Source organism: Lissotriton vulgaris, chromosome 8, assembly GCF_964263255.1.
Source record: "Lissotriton vulgaris chromosome 8, aLisVul1.2, whole genome shotgun sequence".
In the NCBI taxonomy this organism is placed as follows: domain Eukaryota; kingdom Metazoa; phylum Chordata; class Amphibia; order Caudata; family Salamandridae; genus Lissotriton; species Lissotriton vulgaris.
The window spans coordinates 742,771,072-742,796,809 of record NC_141696.1 but is presented as its reverse complement, the minus strand read 5'-3'; the positions used below and the strand labels follow the sequence as shown (position 1 = coordinate 742,796,809).

At 41.8% G+C, this 25,738-nt stretch overlaps 1 protein-coding gene across 1 annotated transcript in view; it reads left to right on the top strand.

The window, feature by feature from the left end:
- DNAJC3 (DnaJ heat shock protein family (Hsp40) member C3) overlaps positions 1-23,685 on the top strand; it is a 251,087-nt gene extending 227,402 nt beyond the window's left edge. The window contains exons 11-12 of the mRNA XM_086934645.1: positions 10,754-10,902; positions 19,704-23,685. Coding sequence (XP_086790771.1) covers positions 10,754-10,902; positions 19,704-19,858 — 304 coding nt within the window. The 3' untranslated portion in view covers positions 19,859-23,685. The remainder of the gene's footprint in view (positions 1-10,753; positions 10,903-19,703) is intronic.
- Positions 23,686-25,738: the final 2,053 nt, after the last annotated feature.

Genomic DNA, 25,738 nt, shown 5'->3' with positions numbered 1-25,738 from the left:
GGTTGAATCAAAATAAAACTGCACACAGTAAATTCCTCGAATACGGGATGTTTACTGTCGCCCTCTATCCATCGATCTATTTATCTATCTATCCATCTATCTATTTATCTATCTATCTATCCATCTATCTATCTATCTCTCTATCTATCGCCCTCACTCTCTCTATCTATCGCCCTCACTCTCTCTTTCTATTGCGCTCACACTCTATCTGTCTATCGCCCTCACTCTCTCTATCGCCCTCACTCTCTCTATCGCCCTCACTCGCTCTATCGCCCTCACTCTATCTCCCTCACTCTATCTTTCTATCTATATATCGCCCATACTCTATCTATCGCCCTGTATCGCCCTCACTCTATCTATCTATCCATCTATCGCCCTCACTCTCTCTATCGCCCTCACTCTCTCTATCTAATGCCCTCACTCTCTCTATCTAATGCCCTCACTCTCTATCTATCGCCCTCTCTCTATCTATCTTTCGCCCTCACTCTGTCGCCCTCACTCTATCTATCTCTCTCCCTCACTCTATCTTTCTATCTATAAATCGACCATACTCAATCCATCTATCGCCCTCTATGCATCTATCGCCCTCTATCCATCTATCGCCCTCACTCTAGCTATCTATTTGTCTATCGCCCTCACTCTATCTGTCTATCGCCCTCACTCTATCTATCTATCTGTCTATCTATCTATATATCGCACTCATTTTATCTATCTATCGCCCTCTCTCTATCTATCGCACTCACTCTGTCAATCTAACACATACCACAGCATCACCACTCAGGGGCACCACAACATCACTATGCGCTACCACAGTATCACTGAACGCCACAGCATCACTCGTCGCCACCACAACATTACTCAGCGCCACCACAGCATCAATCTGTGCAACCATTCAACAACAACCGGTTCAAATATGTCCTCTCAATGTTTCAAACTTTATTACAAATGTCAAAAAAAGATGTTTATATTTCACTTCTGTTCTTGGATTTTCGTCACAATAAAATACACTGAACATAATCTTTACAAAAGTTATTTACAAAAGTTTAAGCTATTGCCATTATAAATTACAATAACTTTTAAGTATTAATTATTTAAAAAAATTAAAAGCCATTGTTATTTGTAATATCAATACATCTAAGTCACGTAAATACAACAAATATTGCATTACAAATGCTACAGGCGTCACATTAGCAAAAGTCAAAACTATTGGCATTGTAAATGACAAAGCTATTAATTTAGCTATTTTCAAAACCAACACATAAATAAAAAATTTGTAATTTACCATACCAATAGCTCAAACTTTCCTAATGCAAGACGTATTGCATTGCAAATGCCAGCCAACATGCCAACCTATAGTTTTCTTCCATTGTAAGTTCTCTGAAAGGTGTTCTCTGAAAGGTAAAAAATAGTACCTTTCTATTTTATTTTATTTAATTTGGTAAGTCACATAAACGCTCCGCTGCTTATTCCTATATTATGGTTTTAAACTGAGATAAATAAGAGTCTCTCTGTTTTTTCATGTTAGTGATTAACTTTATTATAACTATTTTATAATCAATGTTCTTAAATGCCAATAAAATTCCACTACAACATTTCAATACATATACCACTTTGTCTTTATCACAGGTTGCATTGTGTTAAAAACTTCTTTTTTGCCTGTTAATGTGTAAGCCAAGAATCTTTATTAACATTCTTACAATTATAACAATGAAGGCACAGAAATGTTTCCAGTTGTTTATTTATGAAAATGATTTTAATATTCGCTCCAGGAATTTTGTTCGTCATGATTTCTTTTCATGGCAACCGAAAAAATTGTTTAACTACTAAATTGCTGTAACACAATATTATTTTCCATGATGTTCCAATGTTTTTTAATCTATTTTATACTACACAAGAGCTTATTATTGTACCAGGCTCTAAATAAAGAGTAACCAGTTTTTTTAATTTCCATTGTTTCTCTAGTCCCTTCAAAAGTGAATGATTTATATCTCCGTCTCTTTTTAGTCCTGTTTTATTGCTTTCATCAAAACCTCATGGCGCAGCATAGTCGTAGCACTATGTCATATGCTGAAATTACGATGCCAAGGGGTATTGCATTAGGAAATAAGACCTTAAATAATCAGGTATCTCCCTTCAAGGGTATAAGGCTGGGAAGACTTGGGAATTTTAAGACAGGCCAAAACACAACGTCTCAATTAAGTGCTATAAGGAATCCAGATACAACAGTCTATATGACAGGGGTTCCTAAACTAAATCTGAACTCGGGGTATGAAATAAGAGAATCCATCCTCAACAAAGCGACCCACTGGATAAGACACGTGAGGGGCTGTAGATCCATCATCAGGGAGGATATAATTAGTATTAAGAGACTGTCCCTGTCCAGCTCCCACACTGACTGCATTGAAATCCAACTTTGTAATAAATCACTGGCAGAAAATCTAGTGGCGTTAGAGTTTCGAACCTGCCCCCCCGAAACACTCTAATATCCAGATTAGATCTTCCCCTTGGTGGTCAATTACCAAAGAGGATGATTTTTCAGATTTAAATAGAATAGATTGACTACATAAAGGTAATTCTAGTATCGATCTGGAAAGTAGCCTTAATATGGGCACTGTGGGAAATATATCTACTACAGTGAATGAACCCCTCAGTCCTTACAGCACAGTCCTCCCAAAGCAAAACAGAATTGGAAATAACATGGAAGTGGGGGACACTTTAGATACAATTCGTATCCTCTCCTGGAACATTGCAGGCCTTAAAAAAAACCTGGCAATACCAGAATGGAATGATTTTAGTGAGAAACATGAGGTCTGCATGTTCCAGGAGACCTGGAGTACGACACCCTTGTATAAATCAGGCTACTCCACTTTCTTTGTCCCTGCTGTTAGCCAAGGCAGAGGCCGTCCATCAGGAGGTCTCATCATATGGGTCAAGGTAACACTGAATTTGGATATTACCTGTCATAATTCAAATTCAGAAGATATCTTACATCTATCTTTTAGGGGCCCACTAAAGGGTAACAGAGTAGATTTGTTTAACGTTTATGCTAGAGGAGCGCCAGCCTGTAAAAAATCGGAAACAATATCTCTATTGGAAATGGCTCTAGAGGGTACCCCCCCCCCAGATCTAAAATCATTTTGGGAGGAGACCTTAACTGCATGTATAAACCCTTAACGGAGGATGATCTACTGGGGGTTACTGAGGAGGATATTAAACAGTCTATCCCCCCATTGAACTTAAGACCTATTAAGAGATGGTCGGTTAGGGCATTGCAGATCAATGCCCTGACATTGGAACGTAATTTACGTGCTTTAAATGGTAGAACAATTTCAGACTCTAATGGGGCCATGACCTTTAATAGCCCTAATGGCCAATCTCGTATTGATTACATCCTCTTGGATACAAGATTATGGGGGAATGTTGTCGATATGGATGTTAAGCAGATGCCGAACAGCGACCATAATCCGCTCTCTGCAGGACTTAAATGGGATCTAAAAAGGAAAAGTCTAAGTAACTTCCTACACACTAAAGAAGTAGTCCCATCTAACTGTAATAGAAGGCTAAAATGGCACAAGGTGGCATCCCATGAGAAAACTCTGGAAAGTTTAGGCCATTTAGTGGCATCTAAGGGTTTGGAATTTAGTATGCTGAATATCTTACAGGGTGATACCCCTAGTCCTGACCTGGGTAATATTTATAGTGATTTCATAGAAAGTATGGGCTCTTACTTTAAGACCACAGGACCGAGCAGACGGAAAAACAATACATCTAAAAATGGTAATCCTTGGTTTACACTAGACTGCAGGAAAAAGAGAAAAGCCATTTCACTAGCGATTCGAAAAAAGGACCCAGTAGCTCTAAGGGTAGCTAGAAAAGAATACAAAAAAAACAGTAGAATTGGCAAAACGCACATGGGAGGAAGACCACTGGCAGGAACATAGGAGGGCCGCCTCCCTAAAGGACTCAACTATTTTTTGGGACCTAATAAATAAATCATCAGGAAGGGGAGTGGATTATGTCCTACATCATATAACTGAACAGCAATGGCACTCCCATTTCCTGAATCTTTACTCTTGTGAGGCTGACTCCGTACAACTGCCAGTCCCACATTTAGATTCCGAGCTAACCAACTTGAATACTGAACCAGCTGATCCCTTCACTTTTCTTGAGGTCCAAGCAGCTATCAAAAATATAGCCCCGGGAAAGGCTGCTGGCCCGGATGGCTTACCTGGCGATCTTCTATTACATGACCCGACCCTATGGGCTAATCTTATTCTCCCGTTAATGAATCTCCTGACCCAGGGCTATCCAGTCCCTGAGTCGTGGAAAGGAGCAGAAGTGGTCACGATATATAAAAAGGGGCTAGAGAGGACCCTGCCAACTATAGACCAATCAGTTTGATTGATGTAATTCAGAAGGTGGTTGGCAGGGTCCTCCTATCCAGAATGGTGACATGGTTAGAGGAAGGTGACATCCTAACACACCTACAAGCGGGTTATAGACAGAAGGTTGGCACAATAGACCAAGTCTTCCGATTCACTGCAATTTATTGGAAGACTGTTTCTGTTGGCAAAGGGTCATTATATCTTGCGTTTATAGACCTGAAAACCGCCTTCGACCTTGTCCCACTCATTAAATTATGGCAGGTACTTCAGGATATGGGCTTCCCAAGCTACCTCCTCGAGTTGGTAAAAAGATTGCACAATGGCACCTATGCAAGGATTAGATGTGGGAGTGAGGGTCAATTAACTGACAAAATACCAGTGAACAGGGGGGTCCGCCAGGGTTGTGTGATGGCTCCCACCTTGTTCTCCCTCTTTATAAATGGGGTGGTAGGCCATTTGAGGGAGGACCCTGCGTAAGCTCCCACCCTGGCAGGTGAAAAAATACCAACCATCCTTTTCGCGGACGCACCCTCCTCATGTCTAAAACCCCTCTGGTCTCCAAAAACTTTTGAACAGGTTTGATACTTTCTGTATGGAACGTGGATTAACAATCAATACCACAAAAACTAAACTAATGGTATTGTCCCAAACAAAGAGATCTAGGAAGATCAATGTGGCACTTAATGGATGTTCACTGGAGGAGGTTGATGCATTTGATTATTTGGGAGTAAGGGTGAACCGGAGAATGAAGTGGGACTCCCACCTAGCAAAAATGCTCCTGAATCTGAAAAGGGTTACGTGAGCAATTTCCAGAGGACACCGAGCCTCCGCAAGTAGGCCCATCGCCCCTGCCCTTGTCATCTACAAAGGGAAAGCATTGGCTGCAACAACATATGGGTCAGAACTATGGGGCTTTGACAATATCCTAGAACTAACGAAAATTGAAAACAAGTTTTTAAGAGACCTGGTAGGTCTCCCAGTCTCTACCCCTTTGAAACCACTACTTCAGGACGTGGGCCGTCGTGCAATTAAAGACATCGTCACCCTCCGACCATTACTATATTGGGTGCGACTGAGAAGGACACCGGAGTTGGTACACTATGCTGCAGTTCTAGACGAACCTATTACCCTGAACAGGACGACTAAGATTGTATGGCTGGACAACTTGAGGGACTTGATCACCAACTTGGGGCTAAGTGAAACATGGTTGTCCCAATCGCCACCCCCGAAAGAATCCATTAAGAAAATATATTGGGAATGGGTTCAAGCCAGGGAGCTTGAAAAATCAAATTGGGGGGTTTTAACTGATCAGTTCCTAGAGTACAAGCCGGTGAGGAAGTTGGAACCCTTTCTCGATGTTATTAAAGCACCTAGAGACAGAACTTTGTTTTTTTTAAATTTAGATATGGAACACTTCCATTAAACACATTTACTAGGCGTTGTAATTCCTCTCTATCTAACCACTCTAGCTGCCCTGGATGTGCAAACCCTACTGAGTCCCTAGCACACTTCTTATTTGCCCTTAGAGCATATAGTGGACCCAGAAGAAGGTGGTTAAAGCCAGTATGCAGAGAACTGGGAGTCAGGCACTATGCGACGGCACTCCGTATATTGGTAACGGACACAACATCTATGATGGTCTTTTGCGGAGTCGCCAAGTTTCTGGGAAAGGCCTGGCAGATATGTTTAAGACTGATAAAATCGAGAACGGAGTAGGAAACTGTGTATTATAAAGCATTAGAATATCAACGGTTCTCTGTCTTAGGACTTCATTTTACTTATCTTTAACTGTATATTGTCTCCATTTACTGTAGAAAGGACTTCTCTTTTTTAAAGTTTTTATATTCCTTTTAACAATGAAACTGTATGTACTTTTATGATAAATTTTATTTTTATCGAAATAAAGTATTCAACCAAAACTTCATGACTGTATACCCTTTCTAAAACTTTTGGATACGTTTCGAGTTTACCTGCTTCATATGTATGTTACATTCCATCCCTATTCTGCGTTTTCGTAAAACCGTACTAACGGCAGACTTTCCTATGTTTTGAGTAAAAACCTGAATTATCACTATAAAAACATTAATACTCATAATGACAAGCGAAGATAACTGCGTTTTTCCCCGAAAAAAATGAGTAACACTTGATCTGCAACAAGGTTTCATATTGTTTACAAGACTGACTTGCATATAGCTGTGTCTGAACTGGGGTGGAAAACTGAGCTCAAGAACGATGATGGATTCAACCCAGATCTGTGACTGGGGTGAGTGTCTGAAAAGTTTCAGTGCTCCGTCCATCATCTCCTTGTGTTTGCTTCATTTTGTTTACCTCTGGTGGAGAAGATGTATGCAATATTCCAGACAATGAGGAAAATAAACAGAAGAAACGATGGTGAAAAATAATGTTTTGGAAAAAACTAAATAATACCTTTGCTGAAAATGATGGCATTAATTTTGCATCACAGCTATTTTCGCTACGAAAAAGTATTTTATTTACAAACAGTTTGTACTTCTATGGGAAGGAACATGGCACTATCTTGTGTGAAATGGGTTTAAGCACCGCTAAAGCAGGCATATTTTACATAACATCTGACAAGATAAGTATGGTGGAGTTATATAGACCATGCCATCACATTAAACATTTAATTTGGTAAATACTATATGGTTTACAATGCGTATTAAAAAGTCACATGCCTCTATTCTTTTTACTAAAGTATAACTACCAGAGATTTTATCAAGGCAGAACTTTATGTAAAAGAAAGTGACAAATATTATTACATAATCAGCATATATTGCAATAGGACAAAACTTGAAATTGAACCATTTTCTGACATTTGGGCGCAAAAGTGGATTTGAAAATCCTTTTAAATATTAGATCGTCAACATACTACATGGCTTTAAGGCATCTGTTTGAAGAAGATAGTTTCCTTTTCATTCCATCAATCCTACTATACCAGAGTGCTTACAATTCCAGAATAAACCACAGCATTTCTTATTTAATATTCATCAACACATTCTGATCATGTCATTCCCTGCCCACGAGGACCCTTGTATCAAGAGATTTGCTCACCAATCAATCAAGCAGTATTTATATAGCGTGGCTAATCACCTCGAGGGGTATCCAGGCGCTGCGATGCAGGTGTCGGTTGAAGAGCCAGGTCTTGAGTCCCTTCCTGAAGTGGTTTAACAAGAGTGAAGTACAGAGGTGGAGGGGGGGAGGTTCCAGGCTTTTAGAGCAAGGTGGGAGAATATTGTCCTCCAGAGCAGCTGCTGCGAAATACGTGGTGTCTGAGCGAGGACGAGGTGCACCAAGGTTTCTGGCGAGTTGGTGGAAGGTCAAGCAGTGGTTCATGTAGTCTGGTGCCTGGAAATGGAGGGCTTTGTATGCGTGAGTCAGGAATTTGAACTTGCATCTCTTGTGGAAAGGGAGCCAGTTGAGGTCCTTCAGGTGCTTGGTGATGTGTGTCCTCTTGGATAGGTTGAGGCTCATTCTGGCTACTGCATTCAGGATTGTCTAGAGTCTCTGCATGAGTTTGGTGGATGTGCCGGCATAGAGTGTGTTGCCATAGTCGAGCCGGCTGGTGACGAGGGCCTGCGTCACCATCTTTCTTGTGTTGATGGGGAGCCAGTTGAGGATTTTGCAGAGCGTGCGGTTAGTGTGGAAGCAGGCTGATGCAACAGCGTTGGCCTGACATTTCATGGAGAGTTCACTTTCCTGGATGATGCTGAGGTTGCGGGTGTGGTCTCTGCGTGGGCGTAGGTCTGAGCTCTGCTGGCCACCTGGAGTTGTTCCAGAGGGTGATTTGTTTGCCAAAGGTTAGGACCTCTGTGTAATTGGTGTTGAGTTTCAGGCCATTGTCCTTCATCCATTGTCCGATACTTTTAATGCAGTTGTGAAAGTTGGTCTCCGTCAGGGTGGGGTTCGCTGAGAGTGAGAGGACGAGCTGAGTGTCATCGGCATAGGAGATGATGTTGATGTTGCGTTATCTGACGATATCTGCGAGTGGTGTCATGTAGATGTTGTGAGTGGAACTGAGGGATAAGCCTTGGGTTACTCCGCAGATGGTGTGTTTGGGCTGCGAGGTGAAGGGCGGGAGGCGGACTCTCTGAGTGCAACCCGTAAGAAAGGATGCCATCAATTTAAGCACATTGTCTGGGATTCCTATCTGGCATAGTCTACCAATGATTGTGTGGTGGGACACAGTGTCAAAAGCTGTGGAGAGATCCAGGAGGATGAGGGCAGCTGAATCTCCTCTGACAAGTAGGGCTCGGGTGTCTTCTTTTGCTGTGATCAGGGCCGTTTCAGTGCTATGGTTGGCTTTGAAACCTGATTGGAATGAGTCTAGTAGTTTGTTTCTTTTCCGGTGATCTGTTAGTTGGAGGTTGATGACCTTCTCCAGGATCTTGGCGGGGAATTGGAGGAGGGTGATGGGATGGTAGTACTGGAGCTCTCTGGTGTCTGCTGATGGTTTCTTGAGGAAGGGTCTGACCTCTGCATGTTTCCATGTGTCTGGAAAAGTGGCTGTTGTTATTGAGGCTTGAGGATGGTGGTAAGCTGGTGACTTATCTAGTTGCTTCAGAGGTTGAAATCGATGGGGGCATGGATTGTTTGGTTCTCCTGAGTTGTTGGCGTTCATCGGGTGTTAGTTGTTTGTATGTTGAGTGTTTCCATGCTGTGATTGGGTGGTTGGTGGTGGTGGTGGTGGTAGAAGGGTGGCAGAGAAGGTTGGATGGTTGGGGATTGAAATTTCTTAAAATGGTTGCTATCATGTTGTGGAAGTGGTCGGTGAGGGAGTCACACTGTTCCTGTGAGGGGGGTCGTGTTTTCTGTGGCTGTTGGGCTTGTGAACTCTCTGACAATGGCGAAGAGTTCTTTAGTTTGGTTGGTGCTGGTTTCGATACGGCGGGTCTGAGGCTCCTTTTATGCAGATTTGATCTGGTGGTGCTAGTAGTTGAGGGTTGATTTGAAGGAGGCACTCTCTGTCATTCTTGCTGGTTTGCACTCTTATTTCCAGTTGTTTGCATCCGCTTTTGATTGCTCTGAGTTCTAGCGTGTAACAGCTGGCTCGTTTGGTGAGTCTGTGAGTTTTGGCTGGTTTAGTGTGGGCGACTTGGTTGGCAGTGCTGGTGATCCAGGCATTGAAGTTCTCTCTTGTCTGCTTCAGGTCAGTGGTGATGTCGGATAAAGCGGTGCTGACGGTTCTGTTCCATTGTTGCTTGGTTACCTTGGTCCAGCTGCAGTAGGGTGGGCTGTGTCTTTTGAAGGTGATGCGCAGTGGTCCAGTGAGTAAAAGTGAATGATGTGGAGGTCCGTCCAGGTGAGTTCCGATGTGTGTCTGTATCTGATTCTGTTGTTGGACCTGAAGATGGGGGTCTAACATGTGGTTAGAGTGGTGACAGTCTGCTTGAGGCCAATGTTGTCTAGTCTTTCCAGGAGGTCGGTGGTGTTGGTGTCAGTGGAGTCGTCGAGCTGGAAGTTTAGTTCCCCCAGGAAGACGTAATACTCTGTTTCGATAGAAAGAGAGGTGATGAATTTGGTGATGGGGTAATTTGTGATGGGCCAAACCCACCTCTACTTAACCAGGTTCAACAATTGTAACAGTAAGCACGCAACTTTCAAGGATCAACAACTGCAGCTTCTCTGGGAGATACACCAATATGAATGCCACCTTTTCACTTTCAAGACACTTCAGCATAACAGCCCTGTGAATCTGTCCAAGACATATCCATCACAAAAGTATCAGACCTGTTAAACAACACTGCCACACTCTGGAGTCTAAGGTGTACCCTGCTGGCACAAATAGTTGATAGCTACCTCACGTATAATACTTATGTTTTTACTCGTTAATTCCCTGGCAACCACCGGGACATCACTTAGTGAAGCTTCCAACTGCTCTTACCACGTGTTGCTACACTATGAAGCAGATTCTTGAGCAGCAGATGTTGTGCCTGGTGGATTTTTGAATAATGTAAGGGCGGGCATCCACGATTGGCTATGTGAGGTCTTGTAAAGCCACCAGCAATGTATGCAGCAGAGGATGTCTTTCTACTGAGTCACCCGGACAGCCCCGCTTGTGCTTCGAGTTACAGATGCATAACTATAATTCCACATACATTCCCATGTTATCTTTTGCAGTATTTGCTTTTGTATATTCAGTTGGTATTAGGGAAACTAACAGCAGGATCTATCAACCTTAAATTGTACCTGCCGACTACCTAAAAGGTTTATTATGCATGTGTAATGGCATTGGTAGGAGGGGTATTTTACTTGCAGCTGCGTGCTATTTTCCTGCCAGAGTGATTAACTGTCGGGAGAATGTTCAGTAGTTTTATGAACAGTGCCTATAGATTTGTTTTGTTTAATTTCAGAAATGCCAAAAAACAAGAAATCATTAAAGCATATAGAAAGTTAGCGCAGCAGTGGCACCCTGATAACTTCCAAAATGAAGAGGAGAAGAAGAAAGCAGAGAAAAGATTTATTGATATCGCATCAGCTAAGGAAGTACTTACTGATCCAGGTACGTTTTTTCACTCTTCTTGTCCCGCTCCAAAGGCTGCTTTCGTCTGTTTCCCCTTTAATCTTATTATAATTCCACAGAGAATATACGCGTTTTACAGTCTTATAATATTGTGTTATTTATAACTGTGTTTTGCTAATATTACGAGTCCATATAGTTTAACGAATTGTTTTTACTCAATAACTATCTCTATTTTACACAAAAAAAAATTGAATAGCTCTGTCGTTGCACTGCATTCAACTGCATGCCTGGCCTCCAAACATTCATACAGTTTAGAATTTCATTACACTACTAAATCATTGGTCATAGCAGTGCGGAAAACCTAGAGAATAGGAATGTTTTCAAACATTGCCTGGAGGAGGTTAGTTTCAAATTCCCTGGTTGGTATACAATTCCATAAGTGCAAATAAACTACTTAGAGGCCAATGCTCCATTATTAGCGTTCTGATTGGTGCCAGATGGGAAAAGTTGACTGATTAAAGTATTTTTGGTGCAGTATATTTGTTCAGTGCAACTTGCATGTATGGATTGAAACTAGCTACATAGTAACAAAGTACTGTTCGCATTGGGGTTTTTACAATGTGCTATGTTAACGCAGGCCTGGGCAGAGTATAACAGCATCACGCTAAAAGGTTCAGTGAGGAGAGTAAGGGTGGTGGGGTGAGGCTTGTTGTAAGGGATGGGTAGTGACGTGAGAGGCAGAACTGAAGGTGACTGGAAACTCTCCAAGGGTTTTGAGGCTTCTGGGTTGTTTGTAGTTACACCACCTCCTAACAAAATTGTTCATATTGACAGTGGTGGCTGGGCGGCAGAGCCCCCCACTTTCCTCCGCTGCTTAAGAAAATCATTAGCAGAGTTGACGGCCTTTACACCAGCCATCAGCTTAGCAAATGGCTCCATTGCACATGCTTACAGCATGTCGTTGGACCACGCCTGAGCTGTTGCCCCCTTCTACATGCAGTGTGAATTTAAAAAAAATATATAGCTTTGCATGAGCTAGGATCAGTGTAAGCTTCAACCCTTACTCAAACAAAGACCTCTTGTGATTCTTCTCTCACCTGCTGATTGGCAGAGGAGGTCATTTCACCAGCAAATGCCTGGTCCTGTTGCTGTGTGCTTCCCACTTGGAAGGCCTCAGCTGGGCTGGATGGGAACCAAAGAACCACCAGCTACTCATCTGACCAGAACAAGCTGCGGGAAGGGACCGAGGTGGGTGGCGAATAGCCTGTGTGGATGTATGTTTGAGAACGGGTCTGAGAGCGCGTGCATTTGTGGTAAGGAGGGTAACATCCCCGTTGGGGCTTATTGTAGACTACTGATGCCCCACTATCTTCTTATTGTCGAGAATCTAGGCAACATTCTGGATATCACTGACTATTGGGCCCAACCCATAAAATATTGTGGCCATTAATGGTGACATTATGGCTCCCCCTAACATAATGGTTCCAATTGCTTAATATAACATAAATGTTTTAAAGATTTTGTGTCAGTCTGTTGCATAGTGATCACCCTGCCACAATATTACAGTCCTTCAATTATTGTGGTCATTTTAGTCTTAAATGGCATTATGGCGATGAAAATCCAAACGTGGCTGGTATTCCAAGTTGGGAAGCACGTATAAAAGGTAGTATGTGTCCTTGTGTGACAGCAGTACTTTATTATCTTATGATAATTTCGCATTTTTGTTTGAAGAATAAAGTGGTTTACCAACAATTCAAATCTTGTATTTTAGGGTAACACGATTTATACTTTTTAATGAAAACAACAATTATTTCTGTTTTCTCAATTTAGCGAAAATGAAAAGCCAATGCTTCAGACATGCTTTCGAAGTTGATATTAGAGTGATACTTATTGCTAAGCTTAGTAACCTTTTTGTCGATGCTGGTTTCATGGTACCACAGGCTACTTATTACTAAGGCACATTTTTCATGACTTCTATGAGTAGCGTTTCTTTGCCAGTATTGAATTAATGTTTTTAGCACAATGGGCTCTCCGAGGCATGTAATGTAAAAATGTAATGTAATTTGACTTATATAGCGCACAAATCACCCGAAGGTCTCAGGGCGCTTGCTTAGGGAACCCGTCCTGGTATTCCCTTGTGAGATACCCCCGGCAGGGTATCCACAAGGTGAAAGCCAGGCATCCCGCCGCGAGGGGCCGTAGTGGAGATTAAGCAAGCTATTGCCCAGAGTCGCAGAGTGTGACCCCGTGAGTTGAGTAGGCACCGGCGCGAGAATTAACGAGTCCGTGGTATTTTTGAGCCCGAGACCCTGCCGCGTCGGGAATCGAACCCTGGTCCACGGCCGCTCTCAGCCTCCGGGTCTGCCGCCTCTAACCACTGAGCCACACTTCTCCACATGAGCTTGTAAGATAGATGTGACCAGTCTACTGTTTAATAGTTTCACCTCTATGCCGGCGGTTCTTAACCTGTGCTCTGTGGACCCCTGGGGGTCCACAGTGCCTACTCAGGGGACCGGCGCCAGTTTAGAGAATTAAATATTAACAGATTATTAAAACGTATTTTAAAGGGGTAAATGTAAAACTGAAAAATTCAAGCCGTTGTGTAAGTATGAAGGAATTTGAAATTGGAGGTTAAAAATTAAGTTGGTCAGCGAGCAGGTAAATAAGACGTTCTTCTATACATTACTAATCTTGACATTCTCCCAGTCCTGTTCGACTCTTTAGAGGAGTATGGATGACACTCCAGATACAGGATAAACTGGATTAAGTCCATGCTTTATATCCCCGGTGGAACCTCGGATGGGTTGCCACTGCCCGGAGACCTTAAAGCTTTATAAGATGGCTTTCGGTATTTGGGAATTTTCATCACCCTGCACAGAGCAAGATGCAGACACCGTAACCTGCAAAAGGTCCTACAGAACTTCAAACAAGACGCGGAGAGATGGAGAGACTTCCCTCTCTCTTTGCTTGAAAGAGCAGCGATTTTTAAAATGATTACCCTACCACAACTTATTCATTTTTTTGATGAGTTTTGTATAGCGCTGGCTAGACCCGGAGGTATCAGAGCGCTTAACATAAGGAACGAGTTGCTAGGTACAATAATTAAACATTAGTTACACAATGATTACAAAGTAAATGGCAAGTTATAAGGGGCAGAGAAGGTAAGTGGGGACAAGAATTAGTCTGTGATAGGTGAGAGGAGAGAAGGGAGCCTGAGGGGAAGTTAGAGTTAAGGCAGTCCAGCAAAAAAGAGAAACATTTGAGGGTTGCCAGGATGGAATTCAGCTGGAAGAAGAACGGACAAGGTCAACAAGAGGGAAGATCCGGGTCATGGATATCGACTGAAACCATCCCAAAATGGGGGCATGCAAGTAAAAAAAACAAGAGAGCTGAATTCCATAGAGTAGAGTCGGCGGGGGGACGCAGCCACATTACCAAAGGAGGGTGCAAGGCTGTAGAATGTCGGCCGTTTGCGTGCACAGACTCTGGACCATGGGGTCATCAGTGTTGACGATCCACATGTTGTAAATGAGGGGAAGTCTGCCTGGGAGTTAGGGAGCAGTCTTAGAGAAAGGGAGACAGCAGCGTAGTCCAGGGGGGCTCGCCTCCCAGGCTCAGAAGGCAAGGAAAAGCCTGGGGTTGTCGCACCGTAGTGCTGTGAAAGCTCACCACCACTGCACCCCCGTACCTGGAAAGGGCTCACGGGTCCCAGACGTCCCACAGGAGGCAAAGCTGAAGGGAAGGCATTAGGGCAAGAAGCGGTAGTCGAGCCAGGGAAGGCCTGGGGATGATCCGGAGGGGTGAACCTCATCCCAGCTCCTCAACAGCCGTCCAGGAAACTCCACCAGGCATCAGGACCGTAGAGACTGGCTCCGTTGACAGCCGACCAACAATGATTCGTCGGGAGGCAGGGGGAGGGAGGAGACAGCAGCGGAGAAATGACAAGACCTATGTCTGATGTCCGGCTCGGTAAGTGACGGCCATGCCGGTGTGCCGGAGCCAATCTCCCCTATAGCTGTTGATGCAGCTCCACCAGGCATCGGCCATGTTGCAACTGCTCTACATGCTCCAAAGCGTATACCACCCACTCCCTCAGTCAATGTTCACTGGGGTGGAGAGCGACGTTAAATCCCTATTATGGCAAGGAGGGCACCCCAGAAAAGCGCTGAAGACATTACAGCGCAACCCCTACAACAGTGTAATTGTTCTGCCGGATATAGAGGCATACCGTTGGGCCACCCATCTCATTCCCAATAATGAATGGGTACACTGGGCACGGGACCATCCTACATACTGTCTAGAAAGAGAATTTATATCGCAGCGCACACATCTGTATTATCTTTATGGCGGGGAGGGCACTTCTCAATTACTGACGGCAGCAAAAGTCACCATAGAGGCATGAGAGAGAGCACCAGATGTTATTGGGTTGACAGACCGGATCACAAAGGCTACGCCGCTCTGGGAAGGTTCAGAGAACTGCGTAAATAAAAGGTATTAAAGGAGTGGGATCTCCTAGGTATCTCCACAATAGATGTCCTGGAAAAAAGGACACTCAAAGCCTAGCCTAAAATTTGTCAGGAATACCGACTGCACAGATACCAATTTATCGAATATGCACAGCTGCGCAATGCGTGGGAGAGGGAGGACATATCCTGCATTGACCTACCCGAATACTCTCCACTAGAGGGGAGACTACTGCAAGAGGAGCTCGTAGAGAAGGCAGTCTCCCTGACATAGAAAACCATAAACAACAACAAACCAGACAATTTAAGAAAATTAAAGAAAATGTGGTAGAAGGACATAGGGCCTTTGGAAGACATACTCTGGGAGGCGGCTCTAATGCACCATAGAGAGATAGCCATCAAAGCAAGGTTACGCTTCGTACAATACCACATTCTACATAGAGTGTATTACGACCGGGAGAAGCTCCACAAGATGGGTAGGTCAGAGACACCACATTGCCTCACTTGTAGAGTTATTAAAGGTGATTTGTATCATACGATATGGATATGTCCCATCGTACAAACTTATTGGGTGGCCATAATTGGAATACTAGGAGAGATATTAATGGTGTTGTTGCCGCTTAACCCCGGATTTGTTCTCCTGGGGACCCCGAGTGAGGGAGATGTTACCAGTACACAACTGATCTTTGCCTCCCTGGGTCTGACTGTGATGAAGCTCGATATGGGCAGGCACTGGGGGAGGGGGTGTGGAAGAAACTCCTACGGTACAGGAGTGGACCAGGGGAATGTATCTATACATGGCTGTAGAACGTACCACGTAAATTCAACAGGGTTTGGGGTCCATGTAGACGATACTATGGACTATATCTCTGGGACACTGCACATGACCCCACACCGCTGTCAGCCGGTGATGAGACCATGTAAGAATATTCGTCTCCGGGTAATGAAGACGAAAAAGGAAATTTTATTCACGAGGCGCCTTCAGTGTGGGGCGAAATGTGCATATTCCGAAACCCATAAGTTCTGTAATCCGTGCTGATCACTGGAGCTCAAGGAACAAAACTGTGCAGCGAGCAACCTTTTTTAAAACAAAAAGGCGCTGCAAAGTAGCAAAGATCGACGCCTAGCCCATACGACCGAGATGGCAGCAGAGGCAGGATTCTCCCACGACTAAACCTACAGTGAGAGTGAGTTATATGCCAAGATAATGGTCAAACAAGGGCGAGCCATCACCAGCCTTCACTATGTCACCTCTGATGAAGACAGCAAAGAGGTAGAGTTGGACGTGCCGGTTGGTGGCGATGTGCAGCTGACTCCGTGTCCGGGGATGGGGTCCAGAATGAAGACCATGCCAAGGGCAGTGAGTCCAATTGCCTCGCCCCATGTTAAGAATATCTTACACATCCCTCCTTTTCATCGCCACAGCATGCCACAGCCTTCAGGCTCTGGTCGCCACCGGGAGCAAGCCAAGAAGTGACGAGAAAGTTCTCAGAATCGATGGATTCCAAGGACAAGGGACACTTTCCGATGCCGGAGAAGATCTTGCAGGCGCCTACCCCAAAAACAAAGACTCGTTCCTCTGGAACATCTGCAAAGACACCAGAGAAGCAGGCAAAAACAAAACAAGAACAAGCCTAACATGAAGAAGGAAATGTTGTTGAGACTGCACAAGATTATGCAGAAGAAAAATAAAGAGGCACCCAAAAGACAGGGTTAAAGTTTATTTGTGCAACTGTCACTACCCAAAGTAGTAGCAACAGAGCATAGGGCCACAAGTCACATACCCAGTAGTCATCCTCAAGCCCCTCATACAAGGTCACCATCACAAGAATATGGGGGGGGGGGGGGTAAAGCAAGCCCTGAACATGAACAAGTAGATTACTACCCAGATCAATGAGATGACTATGATGTTGTCCTTCCAGACTCAGACATAGAGCACCCAATACCATGTGAGGCTTCCCAGCCAGACGACACCTCCTCATACCATAGTGTGATAGAGGAATGGCTGAATATCATAAACTGCAAATGCAAATAACAGAGGAGGAGACACTTTCAAAAACAGAAATTACTGTCCAATACTTATCTATGATTGGATCAATGTTAAAGGTATCCAAAGAGATTTTTAAAGAGCTGGTAAAGTCAAGAGTACTTACCTCAAGAATTGAGAGAAAGTTCAGGCTTATCCCATTGGACCCACTATATTTCAGGACACCCTACTGCAGACTCTATAGTAGTCACATTAGCACAAAAAAGATCAGCATCACAAGGCACAGGGGAAAATCCTTCTCCTTACAAGGAGAGTAAGAGAAGTTACCATAGAGCAACCTGGGATAGAATGGAAGATTTATTGCAACATCTCCGAGATGTATACAAGAAAAGAATAGAACACTTAGGCCCTGATTTAGATCTTGGCAGACGGTGGGGTACTCCAACAATACCTCTCTTCACCACTGCACAAAACGCAAAATTTCAGACCTTCGCATGCAGGCACCCACACCCACAATCCAAGGGCAATGCACTATAGATTAACTGGCCTGGTCTGGGGTATTTTCATACTCTTTTCTGCCTCTCCCGCTCATCCCATATGTGGTCAGGAAATTCAAACAAACATCTTTAACAATGATGCTCATAGCTCCAACGTGGGCACGACAATCATGGTATACAACCTTGCTGGAGCTCTCCCTAGTACATCACAAGAAGCTTCCCAATATTCCAGGACTTCTGACACACACTAGGGGCAGAGTCAGACACCCCAATGTACAAAAACTCAATCTTGCAATATTGCTCCTGAGGTCTAAGACATTTGAATACCTACATTTACTTCAAGAATGTATGAACATTCTCAAAGAAGCCAGAAAACCAAGAACAAAAATGTGTTATGCAGGAATATGGAAACTGATTGTACACTATTGTGCAACAAACAGCATAAACCCTTCCTCGCCAACTGAAAAACAAGTAGTATGTTATTTAGGACATCAGACATCACATTTACCATACATATCTATAAAACTGCTTTTCGCACAAATGCTGCATAAATGCAAAATAGGAAACATCAATCTTTTCTTCATATTCCATTCAAAAAGGCGTTTATGGAGGGACTTAAGAGTAATTCAACTATGTACACACCCTGTACCATAATGGCACCAAAACAAGATTAATGTCCACACCATTTGAACCCATGCAAAAATGTGAAATACATTCCTTGTTGCAATAACATCGCTACACAGAGTTAGCGAAATACATGCACTCACTATAGAAGAACCTTACTTCCAAGTGTTCTAGGATAAAGTTCGACTACTCACAAACCCAAAGTTTCTGCCAAAAAGTTGGATCACCTTTCCAATTAAATCAAACGTTAGACTTGTCAGTTTTCTCTCCTAACCCAGAAACAGTTGCAGAGAGACCGTTACATAGATTAGATGTCATATGTGCCCTAATGTACTATGTGAAAAGACCAAAACAAAATCATTTAAGAAAACACAACAGTTAATAGTGACCTTTTCAAACACTGGTAAAGGGAAGCCCATCTCAAAAGCAGGAATTGCAAGTTAGATAGTAAAATGTATAGACATGTTCTACATCAAAGCAAAACAAGCTTTACCTAAAATGCCAAGGGCACATTCAACAAGGAAAAAAGCAGCATTAATGGTATTCTTGGGAAATATCCCGCTAACAGACATTTGCAAAGCGGCAACATGGACAAACCCACACACTTTAACTAAAGACTATGGATGTACAAGCCAGAGAACAGGGTTTAGTAGGGCAAACAGTTCTCCACACAATATTTAGCAAATACACCATCTCATGCCTGTATCTACAGCCAACACATGCTACAAATGAAGTATGTTGCCTACCCTGTAAGTATTTATTCGTCGCATGTGGTGCTGCAGATTCACATGTATCCTCCCACCTCCCCAACAGGTTATTAGATGATGACTCCTATAAGAAATAATTATAACCTGTTCAACAGCATACAACTAACTTAGCAGACCATATCCAAACTTCCTGTTTGGTGGGAGTAAATACCCCCATCTAACTAAGGAGCCGTTGAACATGCACAGTACCAAGAGGAGGAGGAGATACGGCGCATGATGTCGACCATAAAATACTTCCTTGAGAAAAACAACTTGCAGGGTCTGGACCCAACACTAGATGGCAAGAGTGTGCATTGCATGTGAATCTGCAGCTCTGCTACATGCTACGACTAGATGCTTACATGGTAAGTAACATACTCCTTTTGTTACTGACTGATTTCAATCAAAGGTTAATGGATTAACTTTAATTCTTCAGACTATCAACTGCAAGGTTCTTAAAAAAGCATTTTTTAATATATGTATTTATTTTTATCTCTTTCTATGTTTGTTTATTTATTTCAAGAAATGAGGAGGCGGTTCGATGCTGGAGAAGATCCTTTGGACCCAGAAAACCAGCAGGGTGGCGGTGGTCAGAATTTCCACAGATGGAACCAGTGGCAAGGGTTTAATCCCTTTGGCTCAGGAGGCGGATTTAATTTCAAATTTAATTTCAATTAAGTTTGTGTTGCTTCAAAACCCTCCCATCATAAAAACAGTTTTTAAACAATTTACATTGGGATTCTGATGAATTGTGACATTCCTCTTTCTTGGTGTCTTTGAATGGGTTTTGAAATGTTAAGATGAAATGGGATGGAATTATGGGCAGGCACAGCTAAATTCCATTGACCCAACCTTTTTGACGCTTGAATTTCGCTTTAATTCAACTCACCATGTGACATTCAATAACAGTTGGTTATTATCTCCGTGGCATCACCTCCATTCAAAGGAGACTGGGTTTTTTCACAAGGAATTTTTCTCCCAGTCCTTAACCTACAGTGTTTGACTGTGTATCTGAAGTCCTTGCTGTATCAAATAGTTGGTAACACCGTGGAAGGACATCCAGACTACTTTTGGCAAAGTATTAGTGTATTTAACACAAACCCCGTTACAAGTGTAAACAAGTTGTATGTAATTCTTCATGAAGGTGGCGCCTCTTCCTTGGGGAGCAAAATTGGTAGCATGTTCAAGAATCCAGAGTTGGTGCAATTGAACATAAGACCTGCATCGGCCATTTCCATCACCTAAATCAAATACAGCACTGCATTCACTATCTTTACATACCATGATGTATGTTCTCCCTTTAATGGATTGACGATCAGTAGACTTATATTCTGGGTCATTTACTTATGTGGTGCATTGTGGCTGTATGGTTGCCATGTGCGGTAGTTGTGGAAGCATGCAAATGGAATGCCCATACACATGGAATACATCTCTTCCCAACTCCTTGAAGAAGCAGTAGTAGTGCCAAATAAGAAATTATCCGATAAATAGTTACGTTTTATTTACTAACTGTAGGAGATGGACTTGATGCTTGTTATAAGTGTTGCATGAGGAGCACCCAATGGGCCCTGCTGTTGCCACACATACCTGTCCATGATTTTCTTCAACATGAAATCAATAACTGTGCAAGTGTAGAATAAATGTTGCATAACCTGCTTGTGAAGTGGTACTCGTCATAGGAAGTACGGATGCGGAGGAGGAAACAAAAATCCTACAGTTCAACGTTTACATAAGGATTTCGCAACCACTGCTTGACACTACTGATTGTGCAAAAAAAAAAAAAACTTTGTGGAAAGGAAGTAGGATTATGAGTCTGCATCTTCCCTTTACCCCTTGCCCGCCCAGAATCTACTTAGAAGTATGAAATACAAATCCTACTCTAAATGTAGACTTGTATTAAGACCCTAAAGTTGAGATAATCGCAGTTTAATTTTGATTATTAAATATGGTATTATGCTAAGTAAGCAGTATTGCAGAACAAAACCAATTACTCAGCAAACATCAACATTCTCCCAAATATAGTAACAAAATGATGTTCAGTTGCAGCCATATCATTAGTTTTTTAGTATTTATTGTAAAGACTGGAGGTATACATTTGCCTGCACTTCCTTATTACAGCATTTCAAGCAGCAGCAATACTTGAGAATGAAAGTCACTGGAACAGGCTAAATCTTAACAATGGGGGTTCCTTTATAGTTTGACTAGAGGAGTTGCCAAAATCGCGCTGTTTTCAGAGTGACAGATATTCGACAGGCAACATCTTGTCACTAAATAAGGCGTATCACTTATTCCTAAAAGACCGGAACTAGATACTGGCTTTTCTAAAAATCAAGGTAGTATTTAATGGAAGACTGCTTGGCAGTGAGGTAATCTTCCCCTACCACATACCTCTGTTAAGGTATGTGCTGTTTGAGCATTTAAATTATCATAAGCGTTTGACAAAAGTTTCAGTGTCATATCCTTAAGCTGGGCCCGATTCACAAACGCATTTTTACATAAGTATATATCACTGCTGGAAAACTCAGGAGCAGATCAGACCCAAGTCTAGAGTAAAACCCATCCACTCACAGAATAAAAGTTCCTGATTGTGATGCACAACGTGAGATAATTTCATATCCAGCTTGATGCTGTACTATTTTAAGCTGGTAATTTTCAGAGGCCTGCGACATCTTTAAAAATCATTGCCCTTCTAGTTATGCAAAGGGTGTGAAATGGTTCATTGAAGAAAAATATGTTCTTCATTGTTTGCCCTCTCACACATTGTACTATATGCAAGCTGCTCGAGGGCATAAGCCTACTGTTGCAATCTTCGCATCATATCTCCTTCCCCTGCTTATAGCTCAATGACAGAAAAGTGAGATGTGAAATGATTAGATTATCTGGCTACGCTATTTACCACTGTCATTGTTAAAAATACTAGACGCATTTCTCCTCCTGTCTTCTACTGCTACTCTTATTGCTATCCCACGTAAAGGTGACATCTTTTAAGTGAAGTGTTTCCAACAAATTGAAAAAAACACACTTGCATGCCCTTTCTCATATTGACGTTGTCAGGTTTTAATCCCATAGCTACTTCAAAGCTGGTTCTGTAATCATAAAGTTGTTTCCCATTCAGTAAAAGCCACGGACAAATATCATTTTGTCATTTTCTTTGTCTCTGCAGACAATATGCCTGCAGAGGATACTTCTGTATGTTAAAGTCGCATCTAAGAAAACCTAAGGTGATTTCTGTGGTGGGGAAATTGCTGTGAGGGGCACATAAAAATAAAAATCACAGAAGACATCTGGAAGTAAACCGGCACAAGTCCCCAGTACCGTATAGCTAAAAAATTATAGATTTTTATTTGACCAAGAATCTTGTGTATTTTTCTCCCTGGTTTTTAATACTTGAAAGAGACTCTGTTAAAAGTAACCTTGATTCTATGGAGATTAATAAGTAATAGTACTGATTGTACACAGGGATTTGCCACTGTGATAGTATTTGTAATCTTGACTGGCCTTCTTTGATCACAAATAATGTACTTGCCTTCTGAATCACCGTATGTCGCATACCAATGAATGTAGAACCTTTGTGGCATCCCAAAATGAATATCCCTTATAGAGAAGTGTGCGGGACAAACTCTTGTTTCAGTCTGCATTGTTTTTTATTTTATTTCTTTGAGCACTACTCTCTGGATTCCAATTTGCAAATAGGAGTAGCATTGGTAATCAGAAACTGCCAATGGATTAAAATCACAAGCGTTTTCTCCATTTGAGCTACATTTTTTCATTTCTGGATTCAGCGAGCAGGAGTTGAAATGGAGGTCACAAACTGTGTTTGGGATGTGCTGACAAAGCATTCAGAAAAGATCAGCACACCCATGGCATTTTCATACCTTGCAATATACCTTTAAACCAGATTCTGGAATTGTGTATTATTGTATTTCTGTAGATCTAAGTAATCTGCAAACAAAAAAGGTTAAGAAAATCGAGGATGCAAACATGTTTTTACATATATTTAAAACAAAGTAACTGTATAATTCAGAAAGCATGCCTTATTTGTAAGGTGAACTGTGTTTACAGACAGCAATCTTCTGAAGGTGATATTTCCTTTTTGATATATTCAATATGAATTGCACTTTGTAGTATCTCATATTTGTAATTTGCATCTTCCCAATTAACAAAGCTACAATTACTTTGGAAAGCTGACTAGATGTTTTTTATCCATCTTCTGCAATTCCGTAACTCTGAGTGCCAAATGGAAGCTAAAGTACATACTGTAAATCTACTCAGATGCATCAGTCCAGTGTTAGTAGTTAATTATTTGCATTGGAGCAAATATAGGATTTTAAGATCAGAGATTGAGATCAACCTATCATTTTGTTTCCAATCATTTTAAAAATTTGCTGTCACGTACAACAACGAAAGCCCAATTCCTCTGTATTTTCATAAGTACCTAGAAAAGTGGTCATTATTTTTATATGATGTTTATACTTCCACATTTAATAAAGATATTTATGGTGGCATTTGTGTGATTGTGCAATTTCTGCAAAACATGTAAACATTCAAACCACAATCCTACCTCCTTTGGGGGGGAGGGCTATATATATATATATATATATATATATATATATATATATATATATATATATATATATATATATATATATATATATATATATATATATATATATATATATATATATATATATTCACTGAAAAAACCATAGGTTTCACACCAGTTATAGTTAGCTGGAAATTTTACAGACATAAAGCCATTGAAATTCCCACGTTATAGTTAGTTGGACTCACTATAACTTGTGTGCCTGCAATGCACTGCTGATGACGTCACATATTACATCACTCATGACATCCCTGATGACACCATCCTTTTGACAGAGTGACAGACCTCCTTTCAGTGTAATGTAACCCTTGAAACACATATTCAAAAATAGAAACTAAAATTTTCAAAAAAATAGAGATACCCATACCAGTTTCAACAACCAATTCAGTAATACCATCATCTATATGCACATCCACTCATTCACCAACAGTTCTATATAGTCACTCATACATATATTAATTCATCCTGTTACACACCGACAGTCCTCCAAAAGTTACTCACACACATAATCACACATGCAAATAAACTATTGATCATCCATTTATTTGCATATACAGCTATACACACACTACCACCTTACTTCTAAGGAAACTTATACATACATACTCTCTTAACCCCTTCCATGCTCATGACGAGCTCAGCTCGTCATGAGGCACAGTTGAGCTGTGCTGATGACGAGCTGAGCTCGTCATGACACCAGCAAAATGGCAATTTCCAGCACAGGGGAAAAATAACCACAGCAGCGATGTGGTTAAACAATCACTTATAAAAACATATACTTATTTAAACAAGAACTCTTTCAATCTCTCACTCACATATACTCACTTATATACATCAATACTCACATATACTAGATTAAAACATATGTAGTTACTGATAAAGACACTAGTGAGACAGTCATTCACTCACTAACACACACATATACACACTAAGCCAGTTAACCAATCACTTTTTTTTGTAAAAAACATCCATTAAGACACTTATTTAAACATTTATTCTTCCATCGACCTTTACATATACATAAATAAAACATATTTATTTTTCAGAAAGACACACATTCACTGGATGGTGTCATCAGTGATGTCATGAGTGATGTCACTGACCATGTCATGAGTGATGTAATATGTGACGTCATCAGCAGTGCATTGCAGGCGCGCAAGTTGTAGTGAGTCCAACTAACTATAACGTGGGAATTTCAATGGTTTTATGTCAGTAAAATTTCCAGCTAACTATAACTGGTGTGAAACCTATGTTTTTTTCATTGAATTTAATAGGTTTTTTAAATGCTAATTCCTAACTATAACTGGTGTGAAACCTCTGTTTTTTTCAGTGAATTTCATAGGTTTTTTAAATGCGAATTCCTAACTACATATAGGACCTCAAACCTATGAAATGTAATATTTTTTATAATGAATCCTATATTGTACATTTATATAATACTTTTTTAAAAATTATTATTATTATTTTTTTTTTGCCCTGGTGCGCTCCCGGTGTGCCCACCGGAAAGTGCACTTTTCCGGCGCGCACCGGTGAGCGTCCCGTTAGCGCTATTGCCGCAAACGAAAACATCATCGTGACTTATCGCGTAGCCGCGTCCGCGTGATGCGCACCCAGAAGCACTCGAGCGAATACGATCACGCGACGTAAGCATCCGACGCGCTTACGCGACTCGCCCCGGGGCGCGTAGCGTAAGCGCGTCGGGTCATGTGACCTAAAAGTAACACTTTTTATTGGTTCAGGACAGTTTTGGTTTCCAAATGATGAAAGCCCTGGTCATGTGACCTTGAAATAACTCTTTTCATTGGTTGTTATCAGTTTTTTTTTTACAACTAATGAAAACCCAACCCATTTCCTTCATTTCTTCTTTCACTTTGGAGACAGCAAGACCTGTTTTTGAGGAGACCCAAAAAGGAAGTACAGTTTTGGCAATTCGACAATGATTCGCCACGTCCAAC